The 15,248-nt window shown below is 42.8% G+C and overlaps 1 protein-coding gene and 14 non-coding genes across 16 annotated transcripts; 5 read left to right on the top strand and 10 right to left on the bottom strand.

Annotated features, from left to right (window-relative positions):
* Positions 1 to 16: 16 nt before the first annotated feature.
* Positions 17 to 88, top strand: trnaq-cug (transfer RNA glutamine (anticodon CUG)). Its single transcript has one exon. It is a non-coding gene; the product is annotated as a tRNA-Gln (tRNA).
* A 470-nt stretch (positions 89 to 558) lies between these two features.
* trnav-cac (transfer RNA valine (anticodon CAC)) lies at positions 559 to 631 on the bottom strand. The gene has a single exon. It is a non-coding gene; the product is annotated as a tRNA-Val (tRNA).
* Positions 632 to 1,246: 615 nt separating this feature from the next.
* trnav-uac (transfer RNA valine (anticodon UAC)) lies at positions 1,247 to 1,319 on the bottom strand. The gene has a single exon. It is a non-coding gene; the product is annotated as a tRNA-Val (tRNA).
* A 522-nt stretch (positions 1,320 to 1,841) lies between these two features.
* trnad-guc (transfer RNA aspartic acid (anticodon GUC)) lies at positions 1,842 to 1,913 on the bottom strand. The gene has a single exon. It is a non-coding gene; the product is annotated as a tRNA-Asp (tRNA).
* Positions 1,914 to 2,064: 151 nt separating this feature from the next.
* Positions 2,065 to 2,136, top strand: trnaq-cug (transfer RNA glutamine (anticodon CUG)). Its single transcript has one exon. It is a non-coding gene; the product is annotated as a tRNA-Gln (tRNA).
* Positions 2,137 to 3,289: 1,153 nt separating this feature from the next.
* Positions 3,290 to 3,362, bottom strand: trnav-uac (transfer RNA valine (anticodon UAC)). The gene has a single exon. It is a non-coding gene; the product is annotated as a tRNA-Val (tRNA).
* A 522-nt stretch (positions 3,363 to 3,884) lies between these two features.
* Positions 3,885 to 3,956, bottom strand: trnad-guc (transfer RNA aspartic acid (anticodon GUC)). The gene has a single exon. It is a non-coding gene; the product is annotated as a tRNA-Asp (tRNA).
* A 151-nt stretch (positions 3,957 to 4,107) lies between these two features.
* trnaq-cug (transfer RNA glutamine (anticodon CUG)) lies at positions 4,108 to 4,179 on the top strand. The gene has a single exon. It is a non-coding gene; the product is annotated as a tRNA-Gln (tRNA).
* A 1,748-nt stretch (positions 4,180 to 5,927) lies between these two features.
* On the bottom strand, positions 5,928 to 5,999 carry trnad-guc (transfer RNA aspartic acid (anticodon GUC)). The gene has a single exon. It is a non-coding gene; the product is annotated as a tRNA-Asp (tRNA).
* Positions 6,000 to 6,150: 151 nt separating this feature from the next.
* On the top strand, positions 6,151 to 6,222 carry trnaq-cug (transfer RNA glutamine (anticodon CUG)). The gene has a single exon. It is a non-coding gene; the product is annotated as a tRNA-Gln (tRNA).
* Positions 6,223 to 6,692: 470 nt separating this feature from the next.
* Positions 6,693 to 6,765, bottom strand: trnav-cac (transfer RNA valine (anticodon CAC)). The gene has a single exon. It is a non-coding gene; the product is annotated as a tRNA-Val (tRNA).
* Positions 6,766 to 7,380: 615 nt separating this feature from the next.
* Positions 7,381 to 7,453, bottom strand: trnav-uac (transfer RNA valine (anticodon UAC)). The gene has a single exon. It is a non-coding gene; the product is annotated as a tRNA-Val (tRNA).
* Positions 7,454 to 7,975: 522 nt separating this feature from the next.
* trnad-guc (transfer RNA aspartic acid (anticodon GUC)) lies at positions 7,976 to 8,047 on the bottom strand. Its single transcript has one exon. It is a non-coding gene; the product is annotated as a tRNA-Asp (tRNA).
* A 137-nt stretch (positions 8,048 to 8,184) lies between these two features.
* Positions 8,185 to 8,257, bottom strand: trnav-uac (transfer RNA valine (anticodon UAC)). Its single transcript has one exon. It is a non-coding gene; the product is annotated as a tRNA-Val (tRNA).
* Positions 8,258 to 9,425: 1,168 nt separating this feature from the next.
* Positions 9,426 to 13,910, top strand: LOC102785400 (uncharacterized). Of its 2 annotated transcripts, XM_035908820.2 has the most exons (4): positions 9,426 to 9,740; positions 10,719 to 10,857; positions 10,966 to 11,974; positions 12,431 to 13,910. In XM_035908820.2, the coding sequence occupies exons 1-4, from the start codon at positions 9,586 to 9,588 to the stop codon at positions 13,786 to 13,788; spliced, it is 2,661 nt and encodes an 886-aa protein (XP_035764713.2). In that variant the 5' UTR covers positions 9,426 to 9,585; the 3' UTR covers positions 13,789 to 13,910. The 2 variants fall into 2 exon arrangements, with proteins under 2 accessions (XP_035764713.2, XP_006793327.3); XM_006793264.3 differs by having other exon boundaries at positions 10,719 to 11,974.
* The last annotated feature ends 1,338 nt before the right edge of the window (positions 13,911 to 15,248 follow it).

Here is a 15,248-nt window from a genome sequence, read left to right as displayed (position 1 = left end):
TCTGCACTTCAGGCAGGGTTCCATGGTGTAATGGTTAGCACTCTGGACTCTGAATCCAGCGATCTGAGTTCAAGTCTCAGTGGAACCTCATTTGGCTTTCTAGCACTTTGCTCCACAGGTACATTAGCATTAGCACACGCTGGAATAAGAGTCTAGTCAGTTAAAGAGCAAGTTAGTAGCCCAGTCAATTCCACTCCTCTTATGTTGGTTGATCTCATCTGCACATGGTCTTCATGCTGCACCAAACCTCGCTCATGCTCTTCTGCTGCACTTTCCACTTCAGCTTCCTGCTGTATTGTTCATTAGCCACCTTGACTCAAGTCAACTTTTCCTCTTGCACTCTTCTCACTTCTAATCCTGTTGCCACCTCCGAAGGCCCCGATCTTCTTGTTGACAAGCTCTTGTCCTCTGTTTGGCTAGCACACAACCTACAGAAGACGAAACCAAGAGACTTAATTCTCAATAGGGATGCAAATAAAACAGAGAAAATGCTGGACAAGCAGAGTTGTCTAAAGAGTGAACATCAATTCCCTTTTGACCAAAGAAGGAAAAGACCCATGTTTCCGCCCGGTTTCGGACCGGGGACCTTCCGCGTGTGAGGCGAACGTGATAACCACTACACTACGGAAACCCCGAAAGACAGCTTGTTTGGCTTTCCAATGTGTCTCACTGAGTAATCTCGCAATCTGACAAATCTGGTGGCATGTTCCTTTCATGGCCTTGAAGTAAAAGGAGCCATGGAGAAGAGACAGACGCACTCTAGCAAGGAGTCTGAACTGTAGTCTCGATGTTAGGCTCACTTAAACTTTGGACATTTAGGAGTTCACTAAAGCAAGCACAGCTCAACATATGCTGCCCTAGGAAACCCCAGAACCTCTGGCAGCAGAACTGTTGCCTAAAGCGCCCATTTCTTTCATTGCCTTGTGCATTGGCTGAAAATAGGCCCAAGTCCTGTGCAGGCCACCTAGAGCCACTCATTTCCAAGAGCTTAGTCTGTGCCTCCATCTTCAGGAAATATAGCGACTGGAGATGTGTTGATTTGTGTGAAGTCTGTGGAGTTTGCAGAAATTTGAGCCATAGACAACTCTTTAGCAAGACGAGCATCCAAAGGTTACAGATGTCAGAGACCTGTACCAGATTTGAGTACTTTCTCTCGTCTGTGTCCCAAACAGCAGTAGAAGCCCACAAGTTCAAGCAATGCCTGCAGTCAGACACTTTTATATCAGGACGCATAAGCAAAGAAGCATGTTTCCGCCCGGTTTCGGACCGGGGACCTTTCGCGTGTAAGGCGAACGTGATAACCACTACACTACGGAAACGGAGCTTGTGCAAGCTATAGTAATTAAAGGAGCATTTCACTGCTTTCTTACATTTGTGGACTTTTATGACAGATCATGTAGGACTATTGAGAAGGAGGGAACTCCCATTTGTGTCATTTTTCAAGCACTCCCCCACTTATGGCTGTATTGACAATGCAAATTGTGATCTCAAGATAGCATCTCTTGTCATGGGAGCTGATCTTCTGGTTGACAAGCTCTTTGATGTCCTTTGTTTGGCTAGCACACAATCTACAGAAGACAAAACCAAGAAACTTATTTGTTAGTAGGGACGCACGTAAAACAGAGAAAACGCTGGACAAGCATAGTTCTCTTAGACTAGCATCTCTTCTGATGGGAGCTCTTTCTGAGAAGACCTTTTTGACTTGTGAGCGCACAGGTGGAATTCATGTTTCTTCAAGCCCATTATAGGACTAGATTATTAGATTGACTAGGATCTGGTGTGCGATTAAGGTGTGCGTGGTCATTGCAGGTAAAAGGCAGAGCAGAAAAGGAAACTGCTCACTCCCCGTCGGGGAATCGAACCCCGGTCTTCCGCGTGACAGGCGGAGATACTGTCCACTATACTAACGAGGACCTCTGAAGTGCTGCCAAGGTCACGTCAAGCTGCGATTCGCAGCAGGTATGACAGGTAAAATTTGGCTGGCCTTGTAGAAATCCCCATCAGTTTACCAGGAACTACACTTTTATGCCAGTTTGACACAGAGCTTTTCTGCGCTTCAGGCAGGGTTCCATGGTGTAATGGTTAGCACTCTGGACTCTGAATCCAGCGATCTGAGTTCAAGTCTCAGTGGAACCTCATTTGGCTTTCTAGCACTTTGCTCCACAGGTACATTAGCATTAGCACACGCTGGAATAAGAGTCTAGTCAGTTAAAGAGCAAGTTAGTAGCCCAGTCAATTCCACTCCTCTTATGTTGGTTGATCTCATCTGCACATGGTCTTCATGCTGCACCAAACCTCGCTCATGCTCTTCTGCTGCACTTTCCACTTCAGCTTCCTGCTGTATTGTTCATTAGCCACCTTGACTCAAGTCAACTTTTCCTCTTGCACTCTTCTCACTTCTAATCCTGTTGCCACCTCCGAAGGCCCCGATCTTCTTGTTGACAAGCTCTTGTCCTCTGTTTGGCTAGCACACAACCTACAGAAGACGAAACCAAGAGACTTAATTCTCAATAGGGATGCAAATAAAACAGAGAAAATGCTGGACAAGCAGAGTTGTCTAAAGAGTGAACATCAATTCCCTTTTGACCAAAGAAGGAAAAGACCCATGTTTCCGCCCGGGCGGAAACATGTGTCACGTGTGAGGCGAACGTGATAACCACTACACTACGGAAACCCCGAAAGACAGCTTGTTTGGCTTTCCAATGTGTCTCACTGAGTAATCTCGCAATCTGACAAATCTGGTGGCATGTTCCTTTCATGGCCTTGAAGTAAAAGGAGCCATGGAGAAGAGACAGACGCACTCTAGCAAGGAGTCTGAACTGTAGTCTCGATGTTAGGCTCACTTAAACTTTGGACATTTAGGAGTTCACTAAAGCAAGCACAGCTCAACATATGCTGTCCTAGGAAACCCCAGAACCTCTGGCAGCAGAACTGTTGCCTAAAGCGCCCATTTCTTTCATTGCCTTGTGCATTGGCTGAAAATAGGCCCAAGTCCTGTGCAGGCCACCTAGAGCCACTCATTTCCAAGAGCTTAGTCTGTGCCTCCATCTTCAGGAAATATAGCGACTGGAGATGTGTTGATTTGTGTGAAGTCTGTGGAGTTTGCAGAAATTTGAGCCATAGACAACTCTTTAGCAAGACGAGCATCCAAAGGTTACAGATGTCAGAGAACTGTACCAGATTTGAGTACTTTCTCTCGTCTGTGTCCCAAACAGCAGTAGAAGCCCACAAGTTCAAGCAATGCCTGCAGTCAGACACTTTTATATCAGGACGCATAAGCAAAGAAGCATGTTTCCGCCCGGTTTCGGACCGGGGACCTTTCGCGTGTAAGGCGAACGTGATAACCACTACACTACGGAAACGGAGCTTGTGCAAGCTATAGTAATTAAAGGAGCATTTCACTGCTTTCTTACATTTGTGGACTTTTATGACAGATCATGTAGGACTATTGAGAAGGAGGGAACTCCCATTTGTGTCATTTTTCAAGCACTCCCCCACTTATGGCTGTATTGACAATGCAAATTGTGATCTCAAGATAGCATCTCTTGTCATGGGAGCTGATCTTCTGGTTGACAAGCTCTTTGATGTCCTTTGTTTGGCTAGCACACAATCTACAGAAGACAAAACCAAGAAACTTATTTGTTAGTAGGGACGCACGTAAAACAGAGAAAACGCTGGACAAGCATAGTTCTCTTAGACTAGCATCTCTTCTGATGGGAGCTCTTTCTGAGAAGACCTTTTTGACTTGTGAGCGCACAGGTGGAATTCATGTTTCTTCAAGCCCATTATAGGACTAGATTATTAGATTGACTAGGATCTGGTGTGCGATTAAGGTGTGCGTGGTCATTGCAGGTAAAAGGCAGAGCAGAAAAGGAAACTGCTCACTCCCCGTCGGGGAATCGAACCCCAGTCTTCCGCGTGACAGGCGGAGATACTGTCCACTATACTAACGAGGACCTCTGAAGTGCTGCCAAGGTCACGTCAAGCTGCGATTCGCAGCAGGTATGACAGGTAAAATTTGGCTGGCCTTGTAGAAATCCCCATCAGTTTACCAGGAACTACACTTTTATGCCAGTTTGACACAGAGCTTTTCTGCGCTTCAGGCAGGGTTCCATGGTGTAATGGTTAGCACTCTGGACTCTGAATCCAGCGATCTGAGTTCAAGTCTCAGTGGAACCTCATTTGGCTTTCTAGCACTTTGCTCCACAGGTACATTAGCATTAGCACACGCTGGAATAAGAGTCTAGTCAGTTAAAGAGCAAGTTAGTAGCCCAGTCAATTCCACTCCTCTTATGTTGGTTGATCTCATCTGCACATGGTCTTCATGCTGCACCAAACCTCGCTCATGCTCTTCTGCTGCACTTTCCACTTCAGCTTCCTGCTGTATTGTTCATTAGCCACCTTGACTCAAGTCAACTTTTCCTCTTGCACTCTTCTCACTTCTAATCCTGTTGCCACCTCCGAAGGCCCCGATCTTCTTGTTGACAAGCTCTTGTCCTCTGTTTGGCTAGCACACAACCTACAGAAGACGAAACCAAGAGACTTAATTCTCAATAGGGATGCAAATAAAACAGAGAAAATGCTGGACAAGCAGAGTTGTCTAAAGAGTGAACATCAATTCCCTTTTGACCAAAGAAGGAAAAGACCCATGTTTCCGCCCGGGCGGAAACATGTGTCACGTGTGAGGCGAACGTGATAACCACTACACTACGGAAACCCCGAAAGACAGCTTGTTTGGCTTTCCAATGTGTCTCACTGAGTAATCTCGCAATCTGACAAATCTGGTGGCATGTTCCTTTCATGGCCTTGAAGTAAAAGGAGCCATGGAGAAGAGACAGACGCACTCTAGCAAGGAGTCTGAACTGTAGTCTCGATGTTAGGCTCACTTAAACTTTGGACATTTAGGAGTTCACTAAAGCAAGCACAGCTCAACATATGCTGTCCTAGGAAACCCCAGAACCTCTGGCAGCAGAACTGTTGCCTAAAGCGCCCATTTCTTTCATTGCCTTGTGCATTGGCTGAAAATAGGCCCAAGTCCTGTGCAGGCCACCTAGAGCCACTCATTTCCAAGAGCTTAGTCTGTGCCTCCATCTTCAGGAAATATAGCGACTGGAGATGTGTTGATTTGTGTGAAGTCTGTGGAGTTTGCAGAAATTTGAGCCATAGACAACTCTTTAGCAAGACGAGCATCCAAAGGTTACAGATGTCAGAGAACTGTACCAGATTTGAGTACTTTCTCTCGTCTGTGTCCCAAACAGCAGTAGAAGCCCACAAGTTCAAGCAATGCCTGCAGTCAGACACTTTTATATCAGGACGCATAAGCAAAGAAGCATGTTTCCGCCCGGTTTCGGACCGGGGACCTTGCACGTGTAAGGCGAACGTGATAACTACTACACTACGGAAACGGAGCTTGCGTACCCTGTAGTAATTAAAGGAGCATTTCAATGCTTTCTTACATTTGTGGACTTTGATGACAGATCATGTAGGACTATTGAGAAGGAGGGAACTCCCATTTGTGTCATTTTTCAAGCACTCCCCCACTTATGGCTGTATTGACAATGCAAATTGTGATCTCAAGATAGCATCTCTTGTCATGGGAGCTGATCTTCTGGTTGACAAGCTCTTTGATGTCCTTTGTTTGGCTAGCACACAATCTACAGAAGACAAAACCAAGAAACTTATTTGTTAGTAGGGACGCACGTAAAACAGAGAAAACGCTGGACAAGCATAGTTCTCTTAGACTAGCATCTCTTCTGATGGGAGCTCTTTCTGAGAAGACCTTTTTGACTTGTGAGCGCACAGGTGGAATTCATGTTTCTTCAAGCCCATTATAGGACTAGATTATTAGATTGACTAGGATCTGGTGTGCGATTAAGGTGTGCGTGGTCATTGCAGGTAAAAGGCAGAGCAGAAAAGGAAACTGCTCACTCCCCGTCGGGGAATCGAACCCCGGTCTTCCGCGTGACAGGCGGAGATTCTGTCCACTATACTAACGAGGACCTCTGAAGTGCTGCCAAGGTCACGTCAAGCTGCGATTCGCAGCAGGTATGACAGGTAAAATTTGGCTGGCCTTGTAGAAATCCCCATCAGTTTACCAGGAACTACACTTTTATGCCAGTTTGACACAGAGCTTTTCTGCACTTCAGGCAGGGTTCCATGGTGTAATGGTTAGCACTCTGGACTCTGAATCCAGCGATCTGAGTTCAAGTCTCAGTGGAACCTCATTTGGCTTTCTAGCACTTTGCTCCACAGGTACATTAGCATTAGCACACGCTGGAATAAGAGTCTAGTCAGTTAAAGAGCAAGTTAGTAGCCCAGTCAATTCCACTCCTCTTATGTTGGTTGATCTCATCTGCACATGGTCTTCATGCTGCACCAAACCTCGCTCATGCTCTTCTGCTGCACTTTCCACTTCAGCTTCCTGCTGTATTGTTCATTAGCCACCTTGACTCAAGTCAACTTTTCCTCTTGCACTCTTCTCACTTCTAATCCTGTTGCCACCTCCGAAGGCCCCGATCTTCTTGTTGACAAGCTCTTGTCCTCTGTTTGGCTAGCACACAACCTACAGAAGACGAAACCAAGAGACTTAATTCTCAATAGGGATGCAAATAAAACAGAGAAAATGCTGGACAAGCAGAGTTGTCTAAAGAGTGAACATCAATTCACTTTTGACCAAAGAAGGAAAAGACCCATGTTTCCGCCCGGTTTCGGACCGGGGACCTTTCGCGTGTGAGGCGAACGTGATAACCACTACACTACGGAAACCCCGAAAGACAGCTTGTTTGGCTTTCCAATGTGTCTCACTGAGTAATCTCGCAATCTGACAAATCTGGTGGCATGTTCCTTTCATGGCCTTGAAGTAAAAGGAGCCATGGAGAAGAGACAGACGCACTCTAGCAAGGAGTCTGAACTGTAGTCTCGATGTTAGGCTCACTTAAACTTTGGACATTTAGGAGTTCACTAAAGCAAGCACAGCTCAACATATGCTGCCCTAGGAAACCCCAGAACCTCTGGCAGCAGAACTGTTGCCTAAAGCGCCCATTTCTTTCATTGCCTTGTGCATTGGCTGAAAATAGGCCCAAGTCCTGTGCAGGCCACCTAGAGCCACTCATTTCCAAGAGCTTAGTCTGTGCCTCCATCTTCAGGAAATATAGCGACTGGAGATGTGTTGATTTGTGTGAAGTCTGTGGAGTTTGCAGAAATTTGAGCCATAGACAACTCTTTAGCAAGACGAGCATCCAAAGGTTACAGATGTCAGAGACCTGTACCAGATTTGAGTACTTTCTCTCGTCTGTGTCCCAAACAGCAGTAGAAGCCCACAAGTTCAAGCAATGCCTGCAGTCAGACACTTTTATATCAGGACGCATAAGCAAAGAAGCATGTTTCCGCCCGGTTTCGGACCGGGGACCTTTCGCGTGTAAGGCGAACGTGATAACCACTACACTACGGAAACGGAGCTTGTGCAAGCTATAGTAATTAAAGGAGCATTTCACTGCTTTCTTACATTTGTGGACTTTTATGACAGATCATGTAGGACTATTGAGAAGGAGGGAACTCCCATTTGTGTCATTTTTCAAGCACTCCCCCACTTATGGCTGTATTGACAATGCAAATTGTGATCTCAAGATAGCATCTCTTGTCATGGGAGCTGATCTTCTGGTTGACAAGCTCTTTGATGTCCTTTGTTTGGCTAGCACACAATCTACAGAAGACAAAACCAAGAAACTTATTTGTTAGTAGGGACGCACGTAAAACAGAGAAAACGCTGGACAAGCATAGTTCTCTTAGACTAGCATCTCTTCTGATGGGAGCTCTTTCTGAGAAGACCTTTTTGACTTGTGAGCGCACAGGTGGAATTCATGTTTCTTCAAGCCCATTATAGGACTAGATTATTAGATTGACTAGGATCTGGTGTGCGATTAAGGTGTGCGTGGTCATTGCAGGTAAAAGGCAGAGCAGAAAAGGAAACTGCTCACTCCCCGTCGGGGAATCGAACCCCGGTCTTCCACATGACAGGCGGAGATACTGTCCACTATACTAACGAGGACCTCTGAAGTGCTGCCAAGGTCACGTCAAGCTGCGATTCGCAGCAGGTATGACAGGTAAACAGCAGTAGAAGCCCACAAGTTTAAGCAGTGCCTGCAGTCAGACACTTTTATATCAGGACGCATAAGCAAAGAAGCATGTTTCCACCCGGTTTCAGACCGGGGACCTTTCGCGTGTAAGACGAACGTGATAACCACTACACTACGGAAACGGCGTTTGCTGCGTTAGTATGCTCCTTCAATAAAGCTGCCGTTTTGAGTTTCATTCCTCCCCATGTATGACTCCTGCGTTTGGGTCGTATTTCCTGCCTCACAGCGAGAAGGTCAGTTTAACAGATGCATGAAGCTGCTTGAAGAATTTACAAACGCCCAGTTTTTAAGCAGTTTTATATCCTTAATGACATATCACAGCCTGCTTGTGTGTCTACAGTCCCTGTGTGTTCTTTTTGTTATTTTAAAGTAATGCTTCCGGTATTAAGTAGCTATCCCCTTTAGGGTTAAATATGTTTGGGTTTTTTTGCTTGCTAATAACTATCTGTTATCAGTGATTTTGAACTTGCTTTTTGTCTGTATTTTTTGTCAGTATGTATGTTCGTAATAAAAATTGTATTCTTATCAACTTATCAACTACTTTCTTACCCTTCATTGATATTTCTCCACTTAATTAGACTATCTCCAAAATGATTCAACAATGAGAGATTGTATAGAAACACTGAAAATGATGTCTTAAGATACAAAAACAAATTAACTCAGAGGATCCATCCTAGAAAAAAGAGTCCCAGCTAGGATTGGAGTTAGCAGAGGATACGACAGAATCTTTTTACTTTTGCTCTATTGGATAGTAATAGTGAAGACACATAGCAAAGGGCTGCAGAACAGACCTGAACCTGGGCCAGCCGCTCTCAGCCATATGGCATATGGTCGCCTACTCAGAACCACAGCTGTGGTTGTGGTGACTGTGAATGTGAATCTCTCTGTGTTAGCCCTGCGACAGACTGGTGATCCGTCAAAGGTGTACCCTGCCTCTGGCTCAGTGTTATGTTATGTTATGTTATGTTATGTTATGTTATGTTATGTTATGTTATGTTATGTTATCTTATGTTATCTTATCTTATCTTATCTTATCTTATCTTATCTTATCTTATCTTATCTTATTATAATGTTTATTATTCTGTATAATGAGTATGATTGCTTCACATACTTTAATTATATTTGTCTAAATCTTTAGTACTCTTAATCTATTTCAGTAAGATTGCGGCTTTTACTTAAGTTAAAGTTTAGAGAGAAAAAAGGAGGCTTGAATGAGTTGAGAAACCAGTGTAGGAACCTTCGTTTTCTTGTACTGAGTTGCAAGGGGGAACAAAACAAAGATCGGACTCACTGGCATGTAGCTTATGGAGACGTTATGGAGACCATGCCCATCCCTCGCTATGTTTTTTGCGAACCGTGTTGTGTTCTGTGAATTTTGAGGTGCCACAAGCTGACAAATGGAGGATCTCAGCGTTTAATAAACTCACTGGAGCGCGAATCTGAGCCGCCAATGAAGCCAAAACACGAAGATGCGGAAGTAAATGTGGAGGGGCTGCCGCAGGAAGGCAGGGTGAACATCGGTGCTGCCTTCCCCAGGTGGAAAGCACTGAAGAGGGACAAATGTTTCCAGACTGACGCTGAACTTGCGTGTTTTCTGCTGGACAGGTAACCTCTGCTACCTATGGGGGAAATATCTTAACCCCGTTGGGATGCAGATTGTACGTACGATGCTCCAAAAGTTTAAACTCAGACTTGGGGTGTAACAGGTGTAAATGCGTCATGCTGCTTTTCTCGGGTATGTGTATCAGTGTGAGGTGAAGTGACTCTGGTATAAAGGGCAGATTGGAGCCAGTTTTTAATTTTGAAGATTTTGTGCTCAGCCTGTTCAGCATCAGCTGCGACAATAACTTTCATATGAAGGACTGATTGGGGCCAGTTTTCAGCTCAGGAGGTTTATAGACAAACATGTCGGAAGTCCAAAAGCAGCATAATTTCATTTAGCAGGAAAGTAGGGTTTAAGTATTTTGGGTTCTTGTTCATAACTAAAAGCAAAGCAGGTCCCCCGCGGCGTGGCGCACAGCGTGACGTGAAAAAAAGCGAACATTTTTCTTGTAAAACAAAGGGGGGCCTAGCAAAAAAAGTTTGGGAACCACTGCACTAATATAACTTATTTTCTATTTTCTTCTCCTTTAAAAAAAAAAAGCTTTTCCAAAAACACATTCAGAGTCATGCAAAAAAAAAAAAAAATGCAATTTCCCCAAAAGATGTTTCATGTTTTATTTTACTGACACAGTCCTGAAGTGACAAAGCACAGATCTCTATATGTGTGGACTTTCCTTCATATCAGACACAAAACTGATGCTGTACATTCACAGTGTGTGTCTTTTTATCTGTCCGTGATTGTTATTTATTCTTGTTTTTTGCACACATGAGCCTGACCTGTCTCCCCAATGTGATGTTTGTGTATTGTATGTACGGTCGGCAAGGTCTGTCATCTCGGTTGTGGGGAAAAGACCTGCAACTGACAAATAAATGCTATCTCATCATCTCATCTCACTGTTCCTTTTAGTATAAATCATAATGAAAATAAATGGTATGTGACTGTGTTATTTAAGACATATCCTTTTGTTTTTCTTTATTCAGCTATGAGAGAAGTGCCACACCATCGTCTGCTATGAATGGAAAATTTTCAGATCATCAGCAGCTGTTGCCAGTTAAAGAAGAGGTTCGCTGGAGTCCCAGTCTGGACCAGCAGGACACAGACCTTCATCACAAAAATGAGGTACATGAGGGAGAACAGTTTGATGGCGTGGTTGAGGCTGATATCACCAGGTTTCCAATTAGTCCTGTGAAGAGTGAAGATGATGATGAGAAACCTGACTCCTTGCAGCTTCATCAAAGGCCTCTGACCAGCTGCTCAAATAAACAAATGAAAACAGAAACTGATGGAGAGGACTGTGGAGGACCAGGATCAGCCACTGACCCAAACCCACAACCGAGTCCTGATTCTCTTGAGATGGAAGTCAGCTTTGGTGATAAATTGCAGAAACCTGAAACTGAAGACAGTGATGATGGTAGAAAGAAGAGCAGGACACTTGAGTCAGGCAAAAATGAAGATCTGGAATTTAACAGTGCCAACACATCCTTCAACTGCTCTGACTGTGGTAAACATTTCTTTTATAGGCAAACTCTTCAGAGACATGTGACAAGTCACTTGGGAAAAAGGACAAATAAAAAATGTTTTAAAATGACGCAAAATCCACATTCACAGATGGCGGGCCACAAAGAAGAGAAACTGTTTGATTGTGATGTCTGTGGACAAAAATTTAAGAGAGAAGCAAATCTTACAACACACGTTAGAGTTCACACAGGCAAGAAACCATTTAGCTGTAACGTTTGTGAAAAAACATTTAGACATCAGTATAATCTCTATAGACATTTGAAAATCCACACAGGAAAGAAACCATTTAGTTGTGCTGTTTGTAATAAAACATTTTCACAACGGTGGGACCTGAAAAGACACAAGATTGTCCACACAGGAGAGAAACCCTTTAACTGTAGTATGTGTGGCAAAAAATTTACACAGAGGATGCATTTTAAGAGACATATGAGGGTCCACACTGGGGAGAGACTGGTTGGTTGTGATGTCTGTGGTAAAAGATTTATCTGTAAGAGAAACCTAAAGAGACACATGAAAGTTCACACAGGAGCGAAACCATACAGCTGTGATATTTGCAATAAAAGATTTTCACAACCAGGAATTTTGAAAAGACACAGGAGCATCCACACAGGAATTAAGAGCCTTCGACCAAATGAACCAAGATGTCGTAGTTTGATGGCACTCGTGACACAATCAGCTGCTTCAGAACTGGTGCCGACACAAGTTTTGAACAGAGAAGGTAAGTGAAGCACATTCATGTGCATTTGTTTTAGCGTATTAACATATAACTCGTATGGGCTATCAAAACGCATTATTTTCACAATAGTGTATAGCAGGTAATTGTGCTTTCTTCCAAAGGATTAGGGATTTTCTGACAGTGGTGATTTACTCCAAAAATACACTGTCTGCAGCTGCATGACATTCTGGCTCTGACACGGCCAGGATGATGCTTCTCGTTCCAACAGATGTGTTTCACAAACATCCCAGAACTGACACGCTGTTCCATTTGCTTAAAATAGACTTCTTTTTTTTTAAACTGAAGCCATGTCAAGCTGTACAGATCAGTTGGGGAGGACAGGCAAATAGCCAGATGAGTGACAGGAAGAATGCAGTAAATATTGTAGATAAAATAAAAGAACCCACACATGCTAAATACTCCAGTGTATGGACATTTGTGTTTTTGGGTTCCCTGCAGATGGTCAGCAGACGTTCCTGATTAAAGAGGAGTTTCCCTTGAGCCCCTTTGTGGACCAGCAGGACTCAGACCTCTACCAGATAAAGGCAGAACAGAAGGAACTCATCACCTGTCGTGAGAGAGAGCACTTTAATGGGCTGCAGGAAACTGATATCACCAGGTTTCCAGTCACTGCAATTCGAGTGAAGAGTGAAGATGATGAAGAGAAACGTTACTGCTCGCAACTTAATCAAGACAACAATGATTCCGAGCCTCCAAGCAGCTGCTTAGACAAACAAATAAAGTCAGAAACTGATGGAGGGGACTGTGGAGAGCCAGACCCTGACAAAAACCAGTCTGGTCATTTAAAAGAAAATACTGATGGAAAAGTTTCTGACTCTTGTGAAACTGAAGTCAGTATTGATGATGATGATGATGATTGGCAGGAGCCTTTGACAGACTCTGGACCAGAAACTGAAGTCAGTAGCAATGGTTGGAAGGACAGCAGGGCTCTTGATTCAGGTGTAAAGTGTAAACGGTCTCTTCAGAAACATGTGATCAGTAGTTCAGGGAGAAGGTCTTCATGCTGTTTAGCTAATAAGAAATGCTTAAAAGTGAACCGAACTGATTTAGAAGGAATCCAAACAGAAGATAAACCATTTGGCTGTGATACTTGTGGACAAAGATTTAATCAAAACGCACATCTAAAGACCCACATGAGAATCCACACAGGAGAGAAACCATTCCGCTGTAACATTTGTGAAAAAATATTTAGACATCAATACAACCTTAACAGACATATGAGAGTCCACACGGGAGATAAACCATTTAGCTGTGGTGTTTGTGGACAAAAATTTAACCGTAACACAAATCTCAAGACGCATATGCGGATTCACACGGGGGAGAAACCATTTGGTTGTGGTCTTTGCAGTAAAAGATTTTCACAGCCTGGGGATCTGAAAAGACATAAGAGTGTCCACACAGGAGAAAAACCATTCAAATGTAGCATTTGTAGTAAAAGATTTACGCAGAGGATTCATTACAAAACTCACATGAGCGTTCACACAGGAGAAAGACCATTTGGTTGTGACTTGTGTGGCAAAACATTTAACAGAGAAGGAAATCTGAAAATCCACAAAAGAGTCCACACAGGGGAGAAACCTTTTGGTTGTGATATTTGTGGACAAAAATTTAACCAAAGCACAAATCTGAAGACACACATGAGAGTCCACTCTGGAGAAAAACCTTTCCACTGTAGCATTTGTGGAGAAAGATTCACGCGAGAGGGAAGTCTGAGGAGACACATGAGACGCCAGGGAATGAACCATTTGATTGTGGTGAAAAGTTTACATGACAGTAATCATAATGTAATTAAATGAATATTTTTTAATATATGTCGACAAAACATATATAATGCAATGGTGGTTTTTCAGTATTTCTAATTATGTTATTTATTATAAATCTGTAAATTATATAATACTAAACAATAAAACTGGGGGAGAACTGGTCTGACAGTGCTTCCTTTTTTGTGGTTTCTACATTTCAAAAAATTTATTCATGTGTGCTGCTTGTAGGTTCTTGGACTTATGGCACTTCAAATATATTTTAGTGTTAAAAAGGAAATGGAAGAAAGACTGGGACCTTTTCGTCATTGTTGCATGACAGAAATGCTTTCAGCAATTAAAATTTTATGATTTATCACACAAAGTAACCAGGTAAAGGTGCTGTTAGAAGGGTACGATCTTTTTGCCAGAAACCTTTCCTGCAGCTTCCTTCAGTGCTAACATGATTCAGTTGACTTTATATTCACATATTTTCAGTTTTCTAGGTTCAAGTTCCTAACCGTAAACCACAGGGGGAAGTTTGTTGGCTACAGAATCAGTTAGGTTTAGGAAAAAAATAATGATTTGGGTTCAAATAAATTTTAGGGCTTTTTTGAGGCTGAAATTCTAAAAATTTATTTTCTTTTTCAAATGTGTTTTGAGTGGCCAAATAGGCTAACAGATTTTGAATAGAGCCTCCGTAGTACTCTTCATAACATTTCAACTGCTGCTCTACGAAAATAATTTTTACATTTCTAAGTAAAATTAAAAAGACTACAGTGAATAAAGTGTCTGATGTATCCAAAGGTCAGCCTGTGTGAAAAGACAGGGCTTATGTAAGTTAAAGCACTGATTATTGAACAGTCTGTGCTTTTGCGACTATAGTTTTAGAACAGACAACAGGCATCTACATCAGTTCATATGATCCAGCCCTAAATATATGCTTTATCAAAAAGGAAGTTTGGAGACTAATCTTAAAAATAGAGATGGATATTGGTTCCAAAGAGGAGGGGCCTGAAAACTGAAGGCTCTGCCTCCCATTCTACATTTAAATACTTTTAAATAGTGTGAGTGTGAAGTGCTCTAATAGGGTGATGTGGTACTATAAGGTCATTAAAATAAGATGGGGCCTGATTATTTGAGACCTTGTATGCGAGGAGCAGAATTTTGAATTCTGGATGTAACAGGGAGCCAATGAAGAGAAGCCAATATTCTAGTCCCTGTCAGTACTTTGGATTAACTGAAGGCTTTTCAGGGAGTTTTTAGGACTTCCTGATAATAATGATTTACAGTAGTCCAGCCTAGAAGTAATAAATCCATGAACTAGTTTTTCACTATCACTCGAACACAGGATATTTATAATTTTAGAGATATTGCACAAATTGAACAAAGCAGTCCTACATATTTCAAATCAAATCAAAAATCAAATCAAATTTTATTTGTCACATACACAGTCATACACAGTACGATATGCAGTGAAATGCTTGGACAACTGCTCGTGACCTTAAAAAAAAAAA

Source organism: Neolamprologus brichardi, chromosome 8 (assembly GCF_056152115.1).
Source record: "Neolamprologus brichardi isolate AB-2024 chromosome 8, ASM5615211v1, whole genome shotgun sequence".
Classification (NCBI taxonomy): Eukaryota; Metazoa; Chordata; class Actinopteri; order Cichliformes; family Cichlidae; genus Neolamprologus; species Neolamprologus brichardi.
Note: the sequence above shows the minus strand (reverse complement) of the source record. Positions and strands in the feature narration are given on the sequence as shown.